The 15,390-nt window shown below is 37.6% G+C and overlaps 1 protein-coding gene across 8 annotated transcripts in view; it reads right to left on the bottom strand.

The window, feature by feature from the left end:
• Positions 1-523: 523 nt before the first annotated feature.
• CCDC6 (coiled-coil domain containing 6) overlaps positions 524-15,390 on the bottom strand; it is a 56,352-nt gene continuing 41,485 nt past the window's right edge. The window contains exons 7-11 of one of the 8 annotated variants that reach the window (XR_008466892.1): positions 12,397-12,497; positions 8,420-8,544; positions 2,200-6,053; positions 1,238-1,331; positions 524-1,116 (exon numbers count right to left, since the gene is read on the bottom strand). Coding sequence is in view for 1 of the 8 variants with exons in the window: in XM_054204690.1 (XP_054060665.1) it covers positions 5,862-6,053; positions 8,420-8,544; positions 12,397-12,497 (418 nt within the window). In the remaining 7 variants the exon portion in view is untranslated. Of the gene's footprint in view, positions 6,054-8,419; positions 8,545-12,396; positions 12,498-15,390 lie in introns of all 8 variants that reach the window. The other 7 variants (XR_008466894.1, XR_008466889.1, XR_008466890.1 and 4 more) reach the window with 7 other exon arrangements.

Raw genomic sequence — 15,390 nt, 5'->3', positions numbered from 1 at the left:
TCTTCTCCTACCCCCCAATCATCAGAAAGTACCCTCTCAAGGTAAGCAGGCCTACTAAGACCAAATGATACTGCAGTTCTTGCTGTAGCAAAAAAAAAAAAAAAAAAGCCCAAACTCTCACTGGAAAGCAGCTGTAAAAGGTTAAACATACATGTTTAATTCAGGGGGAGAAAGGTACTCAGGAATTTTTCCACAATAATAGCTCAAGAAATACAGCAACATTCTTCCAAGACAGAAGCAAAAGAATATTCACCTAATTCAAAGTGAGGAGCATCTCCTATGCAAACTTTATTATGCAAATAGGATAATCCCCAGATTCCCCACTCAGTCATTTAAGTGAAAATACCAGAAATGGCACAACTAGAATCAAAGACAGCAAAAATAAAGACAAGCACATATCTTTCTCCGATACCTGTTTCTCATTTTCTTCCTCTTTTTCCCAGTGATGACAGGCTGACAGATAGAAGGAAATAGACATCCACCCCATACTCTTCCATACAAAGTAAATACAAAAAAAAAAAAAAAAAATCAAGTGTTTATTGGAAGTCTGCATGAAGGCACAGATGAGCTTGATTACAGACACATTGTAACAATTACAAATATATGTAAACACCTTGAGATATACAACAAAGCAATAATACAGCTAATACAGAATAAAATATAACCTGCTAAAAAAAAAACCCAACCAACTTCTTTGTATCGAGGTTCTTTCAACAATAAGCTCTGATTCACACCAACACAGTGTAATGCTTTTAAAGTCATCACTTGGATTCATGCTCAACAAACCTGCACTTTGACCATTGTTGTTAACCAGTGGATTTATAAATTTGATCCAAATTTGAACAGGCTTCCTTCACTAGGATCAGGAAAACATGGGAATAGCCAGCTAGATGCCCAACCAACCTACAATGAGGCTTTGTAGATTCTCTAAATACACAAAAGCAATCACCAAGGTACTGAAATTAAATATAAGCTTCAGAAAAGCTCAAGGATGCTTGTTCCATTTTTACTTGCATTTGAGGAAATTGCTGTATTTCTGCAGGAAAGGAACAGTCTACAGCTGTCAGGTGATTTTTTTTCTTCCTCCACAGGAGGCTTAGATTTCATCTGAAACACCTGCCAAAACAAAAGTCAGCAATCACAAACTAAAGTGCCTTGGACAGCTTAGGTTTTACCACTAGAATAAAACACCTTTGTATATAGATGCAGTATTAATTTATATCGTGACAAAACCCACCTTTGCACGCAGAAGACTACTTCCAATATTTCTCTGAAGAGGGGAATTGCTTTTTTTGTTTTTTAATTAGATACCAATGCCAGGAACTTAAGAACTGCAACATAGCACATTTTGAAAAGAAACCACACAGAAAAAACAATTGTAGTTTTAGTACAGGCAATTCCCAGGCCTAGCCCAAGAGTTCTCTGAGCAGCAATTTACCACAGGGACACACAGTTTTCTCAAACTCAACCCTCAGCCATCTGTCCTACCTCCCCGCTCCTCCTCTACAAAAGCTTTATAACCTCCGGAGCCCAGTTCCAGTGAGGAAAGACTCCTAATCCAGGTAACACATGCAGAACAAAACCTAGCACAGCTATGACATTTCTCCTGACCCTGCAGCCACATCATCCCAAACTAAAGATGAGGTAGTCCTTTTCTTTGGAGCCCAACTAGTTGAATAGGAACAAGCGCTATTCTCCCTAAAGTAGCAGCTGTCTGTTAAGGCAGTGCCAAAGTCCATAGTTTTATCTCCTTTTCAGGGCACACTACTAATGCAAAAACAGCAACAGCTGCTTTAAAAAAAAAATAAATACCATGATATGAGCACACGCTCCCACTTAAACTAGGACTGCATCGTAAAGGCCACGATCTGGCATATTCAGTGACTTCCTCCGGTCCACAAAGTGGCAATGACTCTTAACCTCTATTTGTACTGGGACTAGCGGTTATTAGCCAAAAGGAACATGAAGGATATCCTGAGTACTTATTACAGTGAGAAGTGGAATTTAAAAAAAGTTAAGAACGCTAGTCCAAATCAGAGAAGGGCTGGGAGAGGCATTCAGCTCCTCAGGGAACTGAGGAGACCAGATTGTCTCTATGCATACAGTCCATTTGGTACTCAGGGGCTACGGTTTCTTTCAGATCTTTCCCCTCAAGGAGGCTGTTGTAATATATGCATGTATTATAATTTTATAGCTTACAGTCATAAACCTTCTGGTTTCTTATGAGATGGCTTGAACTGGAGAAATATGCTCTGCATAGTCCATGCTCTGTAGACTCCCAAGGATCAAAAAGAAATAGACTGCCATGACTGAAACAAAAAGGAAACATCAAAAAGTTGAACAGTATTAGAATTTATACTGCTTGTAAAACTAAGCTTTAGGATTAGAAAAAGCACTACAAGACTTAAACAAGGTCCCTGGATGCATCCTCTTACTAAGCAATAATCAATACTGAGGATGAGAGACTGCGTTCTTTGATTGACAAAGAATGCAAGGCTCTTTTATTTGTCTCCACGATCAGTTTCCACTTATTTAACAAAATATACAGAGTCTAAATTGTTTCCTGTCAGCAGTGCAACTCGCTCAGATCCCAGGAACCTTTCTCATTTTCATTGCTTCCAAGACTGCATTTTTCATTCAGCTGAAGTGCACAGGGATTCCACCCAGGCAGATGGATTCCTGAACATGAACATTTTAACAGGAAAGAAATCCTGTTCTGTTCAGCTCCAGTATGGCAACTGCCAATAAAAAAAAAAAATCACTGACACTTTCTTGAAAAACTCTGATAGTCCTTTCTGCCCTTGGGAATATGCTCTCAGAGGAGTACATGTAATTAAAACAATCTTATCTGGCTGTTAGCTGGAAGACTATCTCCGAATAGTCCCACCTCTTCTTCCAAAGAACTTCTCTGGAACAAATCGTGCATAAAATAAACTCTTAATACTCTACAGAGTCTCAGCTGCATTCCAGTGTCCAAGCCAGATCCCTTGAGAGAAAAAGTAAAAAGAAAGCTGCTGATTGTCAGAGAGGAAAGCACTGCTCAAACAGCTAAAAGATTTTTTTTTTATGCTTTTTTTAAACCTTTAGCTGTAAAGGGGTACACTCAAAATGCTCATCACCGCTAGAAGTTGCTAAATTGCTCCTGTGCCTTTTCACAACTAGTGATGATGCAGTGTGGAGTAATGAAAAGAACAGCAGAAACCCACCCAGGTGCTTCTGAGATAAAGAAGCCAAGCACTGAAGCCCTCAGGGTAAGCTGGACCTCACTGTCAAGTGAGTTTCTCCAGTCTACAGGAGATCTGATAAAAATCACAGCTTCAGAATCGTAATTCATGACTATAACTCACCAGGAAAACTGAAAATCCATTTACATTTATTAGGAGATGGTTGTGCACAATTCCTCATCTTATTCAAAAAGTCTACAAATAGAGTTTAACACTTCTGATTGCAAGCAAATGTTTGTTCAACTTTCTTAGTTAGGTAAGGCCAATTTAGCGCCTTGTTACACTTTCAGGGTTTAGTATACATTTGTCAGTTCTTTACTTTCCTTGGGTAACAGTCCCACTGGAATAGTAAGGAGAGTTCACTAAGACACTTGATAACAGCAGCTAAACTTGGGTTACACAAATTCAGTTTTGGAATATGCTTCAAACTTAAATTATTCTAGGCAATTTTCCACTTTAAGATCTTAAAACAACACTGTCAAAGGCGTTCCCCATCCCATCCCCCTGCCCCTGCATTTATACTACCACCACTATGAGCTCACACTCTAGAGAGCCATACATCCAAGAACCTCAAAGCACTTCAGAAAGGAGGGCACCATTTTAAACAGTGGTATACTTGAGCTGGAATCCTACTTACAAAAGAATATTTTTTTTCTTTGTCTTATGTTTACAAAAGGACAAGCGTCAAACTAAACCAATCCTATCTTGACCTCAGTCCCACCTCTGACTGCCTGTAATTTTCACACACACAATCCTATAACTGATTCAGGAGCTCTGTTTAATTAGAATGCTCACAGCTGAGTTTCCTCTATGAGCATCTGCTATGGTCAATTATTTTCAGATGGAAGCGCCAGTCAAATTTTAGGTCTGCCACAACCTTGAGAATCACTTAATTGGAGAGTCACTACCAAAACTAATGTAATTTGATAATGCACTTGATCCCGTATTGGTTTAAGAAGTGTAATAGACTATATAAGCATTCTCTAAATTCTCTCAGAGCTGAAACTACATTGCTACAGTGAAGAAATTCTAGTCTTGCCTTAAGCAGAACCTTTTACAACATTATTTTAACTTACTATTTTGATTTAGAGCACTAATTTTATAAAGATTTTTCAGTTTGCAATTCTTACTGAATAGGTGAGTGGTAAACATGAAAATATATGTACAAGTGTTAGTATACTACCAGAATGCTGTACTTCCTTCTTAAAAATGTCCTTAATAAAGCATTAGGCATGTCAAACAAACTTTTGTAAACAAAAGATAAATTACTCACGTTCTGCTCTGATTATAGCCAGATACATATTCTCATAAAATAAACATTCTCTTGTCATTTTCCATGGCCCACATATCCATATATATGAGGTAAACCACTTAAAATCATCAATAATATATAAACCTCAGTACTCAACAGGAACCTCAAGAAAAATGTAACTGAGTAAGATGTCAATACCAAGAAGTGACACTTTGTTCCACTGCAAAGTGAAACCAATTTATTTGTGCTAAATGAATGGAAAGAATGTATTCAGAATACATTTCTTTATACATTGTACCGGCTTAGGCTGCTAAATAAGCATTCATTAGTGCCACGTTGTGCTACTTTCTTGTACTCTGTTTCTACCAAGCAATACAACATTTTGGCTGTTACGCCAATATATTCCTATATGCTCATCTTATATGGTATTTTCTAACAGACTTTTGAACATTTAAAATACCTGTTCAAACTTTGCTTCGGGGGAATCACAATTAATATATTTTAACAAGAAAAAAAATTATCATCAGCTGTTCTCTACAATCACATCGCCTTCTGCAGCAAAAAAATCAAAGAGCACACTGTAATCAGCTATCAGTAACCTGCGGGCAGGACCACACTTACCGAAGTTAATTGTGACAGATCACACAGTATGGGCAGCTTACAGGTTAACGTAAATGTCAAGTGAAATCATCAAATATTAAGGTCCACGAATTGTACATTCCACAGACTCCAACAAGCCAGTTCCCTCACTGCAAAATTCCGACTGTACCATACGTTTGAGGTGCTTTTAAACAGGAGAAGTATGGATGTGTCCTGTGTGCTGAATTAAGCTTGTTTACTATGTAATACAATAGAGTATGTGTCTCGGGCACTGATTAGGGTGTCTGACTCACTTTTGCACTAGAAGCTGTTATTTCAAATGACTGAAACGTAGTGCTGATTTTCCATAAGCTTGGTAAACACTAATATTTCAGAATTTATCATATAACCCATCATGCCTTTAATTTTCTGCAAATTGTCATGAAAAAATATAAAAAGGTATCCCTTTAATTTTACAAACCTAAAAGCCAGGAAAATGAAGCTTTGGAGCCAAGCAAAACGACATAATGCCGTATTACCAAACAGAGTAGCAAATGTTCCAGCCAGAGAATGGACATACATGTAGTTCAAGTAAACACTGATGGAAAACTTTGTTAAGTTAGTGTTGTAGACCCACAACACTGGCTGCATTTTATACAAACGTTTACAACACAATTAACAGTGAAGCCTATATAACCTCAGTGCAAATAAGTCAAATCCAAATATGCCAAGTAAGCCTTTGGCTTTTAGTAAACTGCTCCATATTATGAGTCCACTTCTGACAGACAGACTGCTGAGCACATGCACTAAGGCTGAGAGGAGGGATGCACTGAATGTTGAAAAGTGGCTGACTGCGATGCTGCGGATTGGACCGTAGGTTGCACAGGTGGTGGAGGTGGTGGCGGAGGTGGCTGCACTGGGGTCTGCGTGTTTGGAGAAGGAGGAGGAGTGGGACGTTTAAATTTGTCGGGGCTGTTACTTCTTCGTGGTGAAGGCCTCTGCAGAACAAATATTGAAATTATGTTTAACACACTCCTGAACAACTTTAGGTGCAAGTCCTCTAATCAATGTACCAAGCTTGGCAAAGGAAAAAACTACAACCAACAAACAAACCATAAAAAGATTGTGTGGGAAGAATCCATTTCAAAACATTGCAAGAATCACAACACAACGTCTACATAAAATAAACATTACTCTGAAATGAAGCAGCAAAGGAAAGGGGAAGTACTTTTGAGATCAAACAGAACCCATGCTCCTTCCTGTCAGCTTGCAGGAAGTGAACACAAGACATATGTCCTGAAGGTACATTTACCTGTGATGACCCACAACCTAAAGAGAAATGAGAGATGCCGCAGAGAGAGCACTTCCTAGTTGTGCCTGCCCCACCGGTAGGTGCTTATGAACTTTACACTGCTGGCGTATGAAGTCCAACTATGTCGTACCCGGTGTGGGTGGGAATGTTTCGAATGCCAGAGAGTCTGCTCCAGCATCTCTGCTTTCTGAAAGACTCTTAGCCTGCACACCGGAGCAAGACCAAAGCGTAAAACAAGTTGTTCTTCGGAGAACAAAAATAGGTTACAACCCTTTGAGCTGCAGGAGTGAAGCAGTTGTTAAGAGAGCGCCCCTCAACAGAAACCACAGATTTTCAGCAACCCGCATGTTTAAACACAAAGATTCAAAACTCACTTTATCTTTACAAACCAGCAGGGGTGGGGGGAGGTGTGGGCAGGAATCTTCTTTACTGTTAGCAATGTAAAAATATAAATTACACTGCACAATACTAACTTCTGCACTCTTGAACCCAAAATGCTCACTACTTACCGATCCAGTTAGCATTAATCAAGAACCTCAAGACATGACAAACCACCCACCCACAATTAATAACCAACCAAAGGTGATCAACTCTGGAGATAAGTATGATTACAGTGCTACACTGAATGTACTACAGGTAAAGTTAATTTATTCTGCAAAGGAGATAAAAAATGAAGGGTCAAGAATCAAACTGCAGTTTAGTCAAATAATGTATATTGTATCTATTTTTCTGCACAACTATGTACAATTGATTAATGGTCTACGCGAAAAGCCAAGGATTCTTGACAACCAACTGATGTCTCTGAAACACTTAAAATCATTTATTGCATTTGCATACATCTAATAATATGAAGGTACCCAGTTTCAGTATTGAGACAAAGCCAAGAGCTACTTACCAACACCTTTCTCAAAACAATTAGTATTTTGTCCTGAAGGTGATCTTTTTCATAGTGACTTGATGTGACACCAAGTAATTTACACTTTGAGAAAGAGTAGTATTTCACAGAGACTGAACAGAACAAGTTCCTTGAAAAACTTATAAAATTAGGTTCCAGGTTTTCCAGAAGCATAAGATCTTCCTGTGACTAACTCATGTGACACAGCAGTGGGCTGAACCCGGACCAGGACTCTACCTTACTGCTGAGCTCCAGCTTCCCTCCTCTTCTACCCACTATTGTAGCGTTCCCATCGCTCTTTGCTTAATGAAATTAACAATTACCTTTGCACGCTCACCTAAGTGACTTTAGAAGCAGCCATATTTTAGCATTCTACTAAAAATTCTATTGAAACATGTTTTCACATCTGAGAATGACAAGTATATGCAACAACCTTGCAGGATATTTATATACTACCATACCTGTTGAGAAAAATCAAAATGGTCTTCAAACAACAACTATAAGGTATTTTGCCAAATGGTCAATATTTAGGATCTGTTTGCTCATTAAACTCCACAAATAGTTAGAAGAAACACGATTAAGTAGAAGTGCATCAAACATCAGAGGTAAAAAGGAAATAAATCCACTTGAAAGATATGAGAAATTGTCCTAACAAATGTTTATATTAACTTTCTTCTTTGCCAATGAGAATAGAAAATAAGAGTTAACTGCCTGTTACAGTGACATGGTGGTAGCATTGTGTGTCATCCTGAAGAAAACCTGAGCTTGGAGCAACCTCAGATGACTCATCCGTCAGATGGTGGAGACTAGGAGAAAAATGAAAGCAATGTTTTTACTTCCCGGGACAGGCTTAGTAGCTTAGAACATCACTTCTCACACCCTGCCTCCTGATCCATAAGATGATACCTATTACTGTCCTTAAGATGACAATACATCCTATTCTTTTGCAGAAAATAAGGTTCTCCAAAAAGAATCAGTTTCTGAGGGGTGAAGAGGAAAATCAGGGTTGAAGAAAGCAGCAATAGATATCTTGGAGTAAGGAGACAAAAACAAACATTTACAAAAATGTTTTGTAAAAAAGCTTAAGGATAAGCAATTATAATTTTTAAAAACCAAGCTGACATTGGTAACAAGTATTTACTATTTTAAATACTTACTGTAATACCATGGGACGGTCCCATATGTTGCACATGAAGGCCTGGGGAGTTGTAGTAAGACATTCCAGCTCTAGTCAGTGAAGTTGGTGGTGTGAAACCAACTGTATGACTTGCATATGACAGACCTAAAAATTGTTAAAACAAGGTAACATCAACATTCTTGTTTATATTACAACTAAAGAGTGAGTTTTTAAAAATTTTTATAGTTCTGAATCAACAATAGGTTAAGAAATGGTAACTGCTGCCAGATTAGATGCATAAAAAATAGTTATTTTACTGAAAAGCATGATGTAAAATTAATTTCTTTTCTTGCAGTAAATTACCGTATGTTTCAAAACATACACTACACAATGTTAAATGTAGCTTTTCACTTAACATAAGTGGTGTAAGGCTCCCCTGGAAGCTTAGTTTTAGTTCACAAGTGTTTCCATCCAGCCTTCCATTTCTCCTCAGAGGGAATGGCTCCCTGAAGAAAATACAGTGTGAAGAAGCAGAGAGGTTGCGCCTGGAGAAGCCACCTAGCACTGGGCCACGGCAAGTTTCCGCAAAGAAACTGGATGTTGGTGGCTCCTCCAAGGCATACCAGATCCGCACACAGGCTTCCTCCCGTTTTGCCTCGGCATTTATAGGCAGGGACCCAAAGATCTTTGAGGCTGTGAAGTTAAAACATTCTGGGATTCGTTGCTAGCAGGACTAGGCTAGCAACTAACATTTAAAATTACAACTTGTTTTATCCACATTAAGGAAAGCCTAATATTCAAAAGAGCACATATCTAATTCTTCCATCTAAATATTTCCTTTCTGTAAGACCTAATTTATAAAAATGCAGAGTACCTGTATAGCTAACCAAAGTAAGCAGGAACAGCAACTGCTAAGTGCTTAAAGTTCAGACCTTGAAGTGTTCTGAACATTTTGAGTATTTCTCAAAACAAGTCATTTTCCAAAACCTTTACATCATTATTGCTTTCTGACACAACTATCACTAAGGTAGGAGACAAGATTTTATCAGCTGTTCAGTATTAGACAATGGCAACTTCTTTGGAGAATTATCACCAGAAAAATTTCTAAAGATCTACTAAACTTTTATAACACCACATTGGATTTAACAGTTTTCACGCTTCTTCAACACTAAATGAATGCAAAACAGTGACGCTGCAGCTACAGTGTGCATCAACACCCAGCTCTGTCCTTCACCGCGTGTATCTGTGTTTGTGCCTACAACTGATGAGACAAGATTTTTGGGGGAAAAGAAAAAAAAACAAGCCTCAAATCATTAATAAAGTCATATAGGAAAACCTACTCCACTCGCTTCCTTCAATTCTAAGTTTGATTCTGCTACATCCCCAATGTATGTATGGTGCAAATTACGAGTCACTCCAATGGAATCACTGTCACTTTAGAATAGTTAAACAATGCAGATTAACAAAATTAGTCTGCTTTTTGACTATACAATCTAATTGTCTGTACGGCACATGTTTTATGACTAAGTGCTTTTGTAAGCACAAGGACAGACACAAGTCAATGTTCAGATAGATGAATGTGTCTTTTAAGTCAGGACAAGAGCCCAGAACAATAAAAGGCAAAAACTATGCTTTACGTCACCTTTGCAACATTACAATTTTGGACTGCTTTGGGATAAACCAGCTCCAAAAGTTTTACAAATGCAAGTCTACATGGCAGTCAAATAAGCAATAAGAGAGTAGTGCACATACTATCTAGCCTAGCTGCAGAAGCAAAGCATAAAACAAATTATCTACACTAGAGACTAATTGGTAATCACGGTAACCAACCTCCAGCTGCCTAGGAGTAGCAATACTTCCACAGCCTTCAAAGTTCCAGGCACTGTGCTAGAAATCTCAACAGAATCTCAGATTGAAAATCTTCAAAAGCGGCATCTCAAGCCATGCAAGCACAAAAGGCTTGAATTCAGGAGCTAGAGCCTAACCCATTTAAGCTGACTGGCTATCCATATGAACTTAGAGCGTTTCTAACTGGTTTCAAGTTATGTTTCTACAAATTCAGGCATATAATTTCTTAAACAAAATATGCCAAGTCATACAATTACTTGATGCAAAATGTAGCTTTGTATTATTCTGTGATGATAGTTTTGACAGTGTTTTACTGTACCACTACAGACAAAGTGCTCTCAAAAAATATTTGTATTCACCCATTACTGCATTCATATATAGCAAACAGCTGTACAAAATTCCCTATTGATCTCATTAGTTCTCTAACAAACTGTTGCTTCTATTTTCCTGAAGTCTGAAACTTCCCAACTGTGGATATTAATTTATCAGATGTGAAGGAGAGTAATGTAGCCTCCTGTGCAGAAGTGCTAGCCTGGAACATTTACTGTACCAACATCACCAAAATTGGGAACACTGTTACAAAAGATCATTTCGGCTGGGCTATTTTTAACTCCGCTTCGGACTGTGTTTCAGCCTCCCCTGTCTGTGGGATATAATTCCCAGTAGAACACAGCACTCTTGTATCAACTACTGATGGGAAGTAAAGCCCACAGGGAACTGGAGGACAAGGAATGTGTTTCAGTCCCAGTGTAGGAACAAACGGACAGAGTATTCCTGCACTGACACATCAGCATCTAAATCGGGTGCATTTCTAGGTAATCTAGGATGCAAGCCTGTAAGTTACCGGATAATTTCCCTACACATACTTTTAATAATAGTCACTGTATGGACTGCAGATACAATGTGCAGTTGAATACTGTATTATTGTGAAGGCTGCACATGTATAACCACCAATGCCCACAGCAGTTACTCCAGAATAGTTGTTAGCATGACTACACTTCTGTACTCCACTTATAAGAAAAAGATAAGAAAACATATATCATTTTCTTGATAACATGCCTTGCAAAACACACAGTCAAGTGATTTGGCTCATTTCAGAAGCCCAAAAACCTCTTGAAAAACTCTATCATAATGTTCATCTCTAACACTATAACACGGCTTATGGCCATAGTTAGTTTTCAGACTTGCTTACTCCTTCTGCAACACCTGGATGAAAACTGTTTTGAGTCCTCCTGAAAAACTAAAGTCGATCTTGAAAATTAAAGAGTTTAAAGACATTTTATATGTTCTAGCAGACCTGTGTAATAAAATGTCTCAATCCTATCTAGCAGAACGTGTGGATATAGAGCACATTTCATTCGCCCTTATGTAGGACTCTGTGTGACGGGTTTTAAAGGTGAGCTTGGGAAAGCAGGGCATGCAGGATTCATTTCACTATGTACAAGTGAGTTTGTCATCACCATATAACATCCGTGGTCAACAACTTTTCAGGAATGTCCAAACGCAATTTTAAGGCATTTTAAATTTCAGTCAATAAATGTGTTAGTAACATAAATACATTTCTTTTGACTTAAAAAATATATTCAGTAACTAAAAACTCAGAGGTTAGTTTGCCTTCGTTGTACAAAGTACTATAGAAAGGAACTCTTAATTTTATAGTTATTGTTTTACAACAGAAAATAGCAGAAGTACAAAAGCCATTTCTCTACTAAAAAGAAATGAAAATTGGCTTTTTTCAAAACACATTCAAGATCAGACTTCTATAAGAAGTTTTGATTCAGAGCACAATAGCAGTCTCATTACTAGTTCATCACCAAACTCTAGAAATCTGTTTGAACTATGCATCCTGTTGGGCAACTTCTATGGTGGGGCGGGAGGGGAGAGAAAAAAAAAAAAAAAAAAGAAGAGACAGTAAGAGACAAGAGAGAGCAAAAAAGAAATAAGAGTTCAAGTGATAGCTACTCAACTGACCTTTAATATCTGTTCACAGTGTAATACAGAACCATCCAAAAACATGCTACACTAGAAGACATTAAGGCATAACTATTCTTACATTTATGATGCAGTTGTTTTCTCCAGACTAGTTTTGGAAAGGCTACTGACCTAAATACTATGGCACGTTACTATATGATGCATACAATAATTTTAGAAACTGGGTTAAATATTTACCAGGTGATATAGGTCTGCTAGAACTTGGTGAGGGTGTATAAGGGATAGGACTGGACACAGTGCGAGGTCTTAATCCTTGTGCAGACATCTCATTAAAATATCTAACAAAAAAAGGTAAAGAATAATTAGATCAAACCTTTTAAGATGTGCCATGATTTAAATGTTTCACTGTGTTTTTTTCAATTCATGTAAGAATCACACTAGATTAATGGAAGGACCAGTCACCTTTAGGAAGTCATGACAGGAACTCTCATCGCTGCTGAAGGCTGAGATACTGGCTTAACTTTCAATGGAAATAACTGGACCTATCTTAGTCACTTGCAGTTAAAACCATACAAGTTGCATATGATTAGAATAGTACATATTAAGGCCAGAGGTACAAATCATGTCATTCAATCTGACCTATACTATATTCTTGCACTTTACACATCATTTCTGCATTGAACTCAATAGCTTGTCTGGCTGGAGCGTATCTTCCAGAAAGGCATTTAGCACTGATCTGAAATCATGAAAAGGAGGAAAAAAAATAAAAAAATCATTAAAGTATTGATAATTTGCTCCAACAGCTGATCAGCCTCACAGTTAAAAACATGCCCTGTTTCCCACTTAAATCGCTCTGGTCTCACTGTTTAGCCATTTGCTCATTGTGTCTTTTGCCACTGGAACAGAGAGACATTTTGAATCCAGGACTTTCTCCCACTAAAGACACTTCTAGGTTGTGTTGCAAGACACCTGCCATATGTCACTGTGATGAACTGAACTGATTAGAACCTCAAGCAAGGCATTTTTCACCACTTGTAATAATTTTAGTGGTATTTATTTGTATTTTACTTACTGAATACAGTGAAGCTTCTTCACAGCCATCAAGTGCTATATGAAAAAGTGCTCCTACTTGCCACTTAGTTTATATCTCAAAAGTGTTTTTACGTATTTTTTCACAGCATTAGGCTGGCAGCTTTCAGGTTGACTTGCTTACGCACTCTCCACCCAGATTTTTCAGTCAATGTCTAGATGAGAGGTTCCCCTGCTCACCTTCTCCTGCACATATGGTTGCAAATGGGTGCACCTGGGTTTATATTATTATATTTAGCTGTGCTTCGTTACTGGATACAGCAAAGCAGCAGGCAAAATTATCTACCTAACACCCTTTGACTCTTACTTGTCTCCCCTTCTACCACTGTGCTGCTCAGAAATTCTTAGTAGCTACATTTATTTCTAGATTGCAGGAAAAAAAGCCCACCCCACAACATGGAGCAGAATTAAAAATATTTCTCTTGACTACTTCTAGGTCTGTGAGACAGTTCATAAACCATTTGAAACATGTTTTGATACTGCATCTTATTAACTAGGATATTCAGAGTTACTAAGCCCCAACACCTAACACAGGCAGTACACTGTAGTGATACTAAAGTTGGTTTGAATTTGGGTAGATCAGGGTAATAAAAGTAGCTACAATAGAGAACCACATAAAATTAACTGGCAAGTTAAAGGTTAATTAAATGTAAGTTTTCTTCAGTGGCAAGATTAGCCAAGTTGAACTGACTAGGCTACCTCTGCAACACAACAGTAACTCATAACACAGATAGTACATGTATTACAGCAAGGCAGTGGGTTTTGTGAGTTAATATTACTTTATTCTACATAAAGACAATTTTCTGTAAGTTATCCTAGTACCTGGATCAGGTGATACGGAATAGCAGCACACCGTTAGTGTACTTCCTTGTTTCAGTTATTTCCCTACTACTCCAGAGAATAGGATGGAGGATTGAGAAGACAAGGCTATTGCTAAATCAGGAGGAAGAAGTTTTGAGAGAGCTGTGCATTTTGCATTCAGTAAAGCATCTTCATCTATCCCCATCTACAAAAAATAAGTACCACCAGCTAACAGAATGCAACTGAAAAAACCTGGATATCTGATCCATCATCACCATCATTTTTAGGAAGACAATGTAAACTGACAAAAATTTACATTTTAAAGTCATTGCTGCATGTAGTTACACAATTATTTTATCTATACAGTTCTCCTAAGACTAACCACTTTTAATACCTGCTTCATCCTTCCCTTTATTTTGTATTATTTACACTGTAAATACCTGTTTGGGAGCAACTCTGTTATGCCTTTGTAGTACCAAAAAAATCAACATGACAATGAAATTTATTGGAAGTACAGAATGGGTAATCCAATTTTCCTGCATTTTATTGATCACCACTACCTACAACTGATTGAGAGAAGAAAATATTAGGATACTCTTACATTATTCACATAGATTTAGATTTTTACTGTATTTCCATTACAATGTAAATATTGGATGAAAAGATTAGGCTAATAAAAATAGATTCAAACACCAGAATCCTGTGTTTCTAACAATTTAATTTATATAGTATTCACTACATCATAATATCAGATGCTACTGCAATATATGTCAGTTGCCTAGTATCTCATTGAAATGAAAACACTACCTTGAACTTTAAGGCTGCTCCTTGAAAACAAAATATCCAGTACTTTGTTTCTGGTAAATTATGGCTTATAACATATATACTGATGACCCAAGAAGAAATATCTCAGTATCTGAAGAATACACAGCACAGGGTAACTTCTCTTTTTTTTTAAAGGACGACTATAAACCCAAAATAATGTAAAACAGTACAACAAAATAATGGCATTTGATAAGAATTAAGAATGTTTTATTCAAAGTGTACTTTAAAACCTCTTTCAAGATGTAACACTGTCATAGGACTATGACGTGAAAAAATACTAAAAGACGTCATATAAAACCATGAAAAACTCAAGACTATCTGTAAGGTCAGTGCAAGCAATGCAGCTTTCAGTATAGAAAAAAAAATAATCAAGGATGCTGTGGTTTGGGCATCAAGAACAACCCAACAGTTCTGGAAATGCTTCCTCTCTTTACGGCTTTACACCATATCCTTCAGTATTTGGCTGAACACAGTTTACTTTCTGCAAAGGACAAATTAGCCCCAAATAAGGATGTT

The sequence above is a fragment of the Rissa tridactyla genome, chromosome 6, assembly GCF_028500815.1.
Source record: "Rissa tridactyla isolate bRisTri1 chromosome 6, bRisTri1.patW.cur.20221130, whole genome shotgun sequence".
NCBI lineage: Eukaryota > Metazoa > Chordata > Aves > Charadriiformes > Laridae > Rissa > Rissa tridactyla.
Note: the sequence above shows the minus strand (reverse complement) of the source record. Positions and strands in the feature narration are given on the sequence as shown.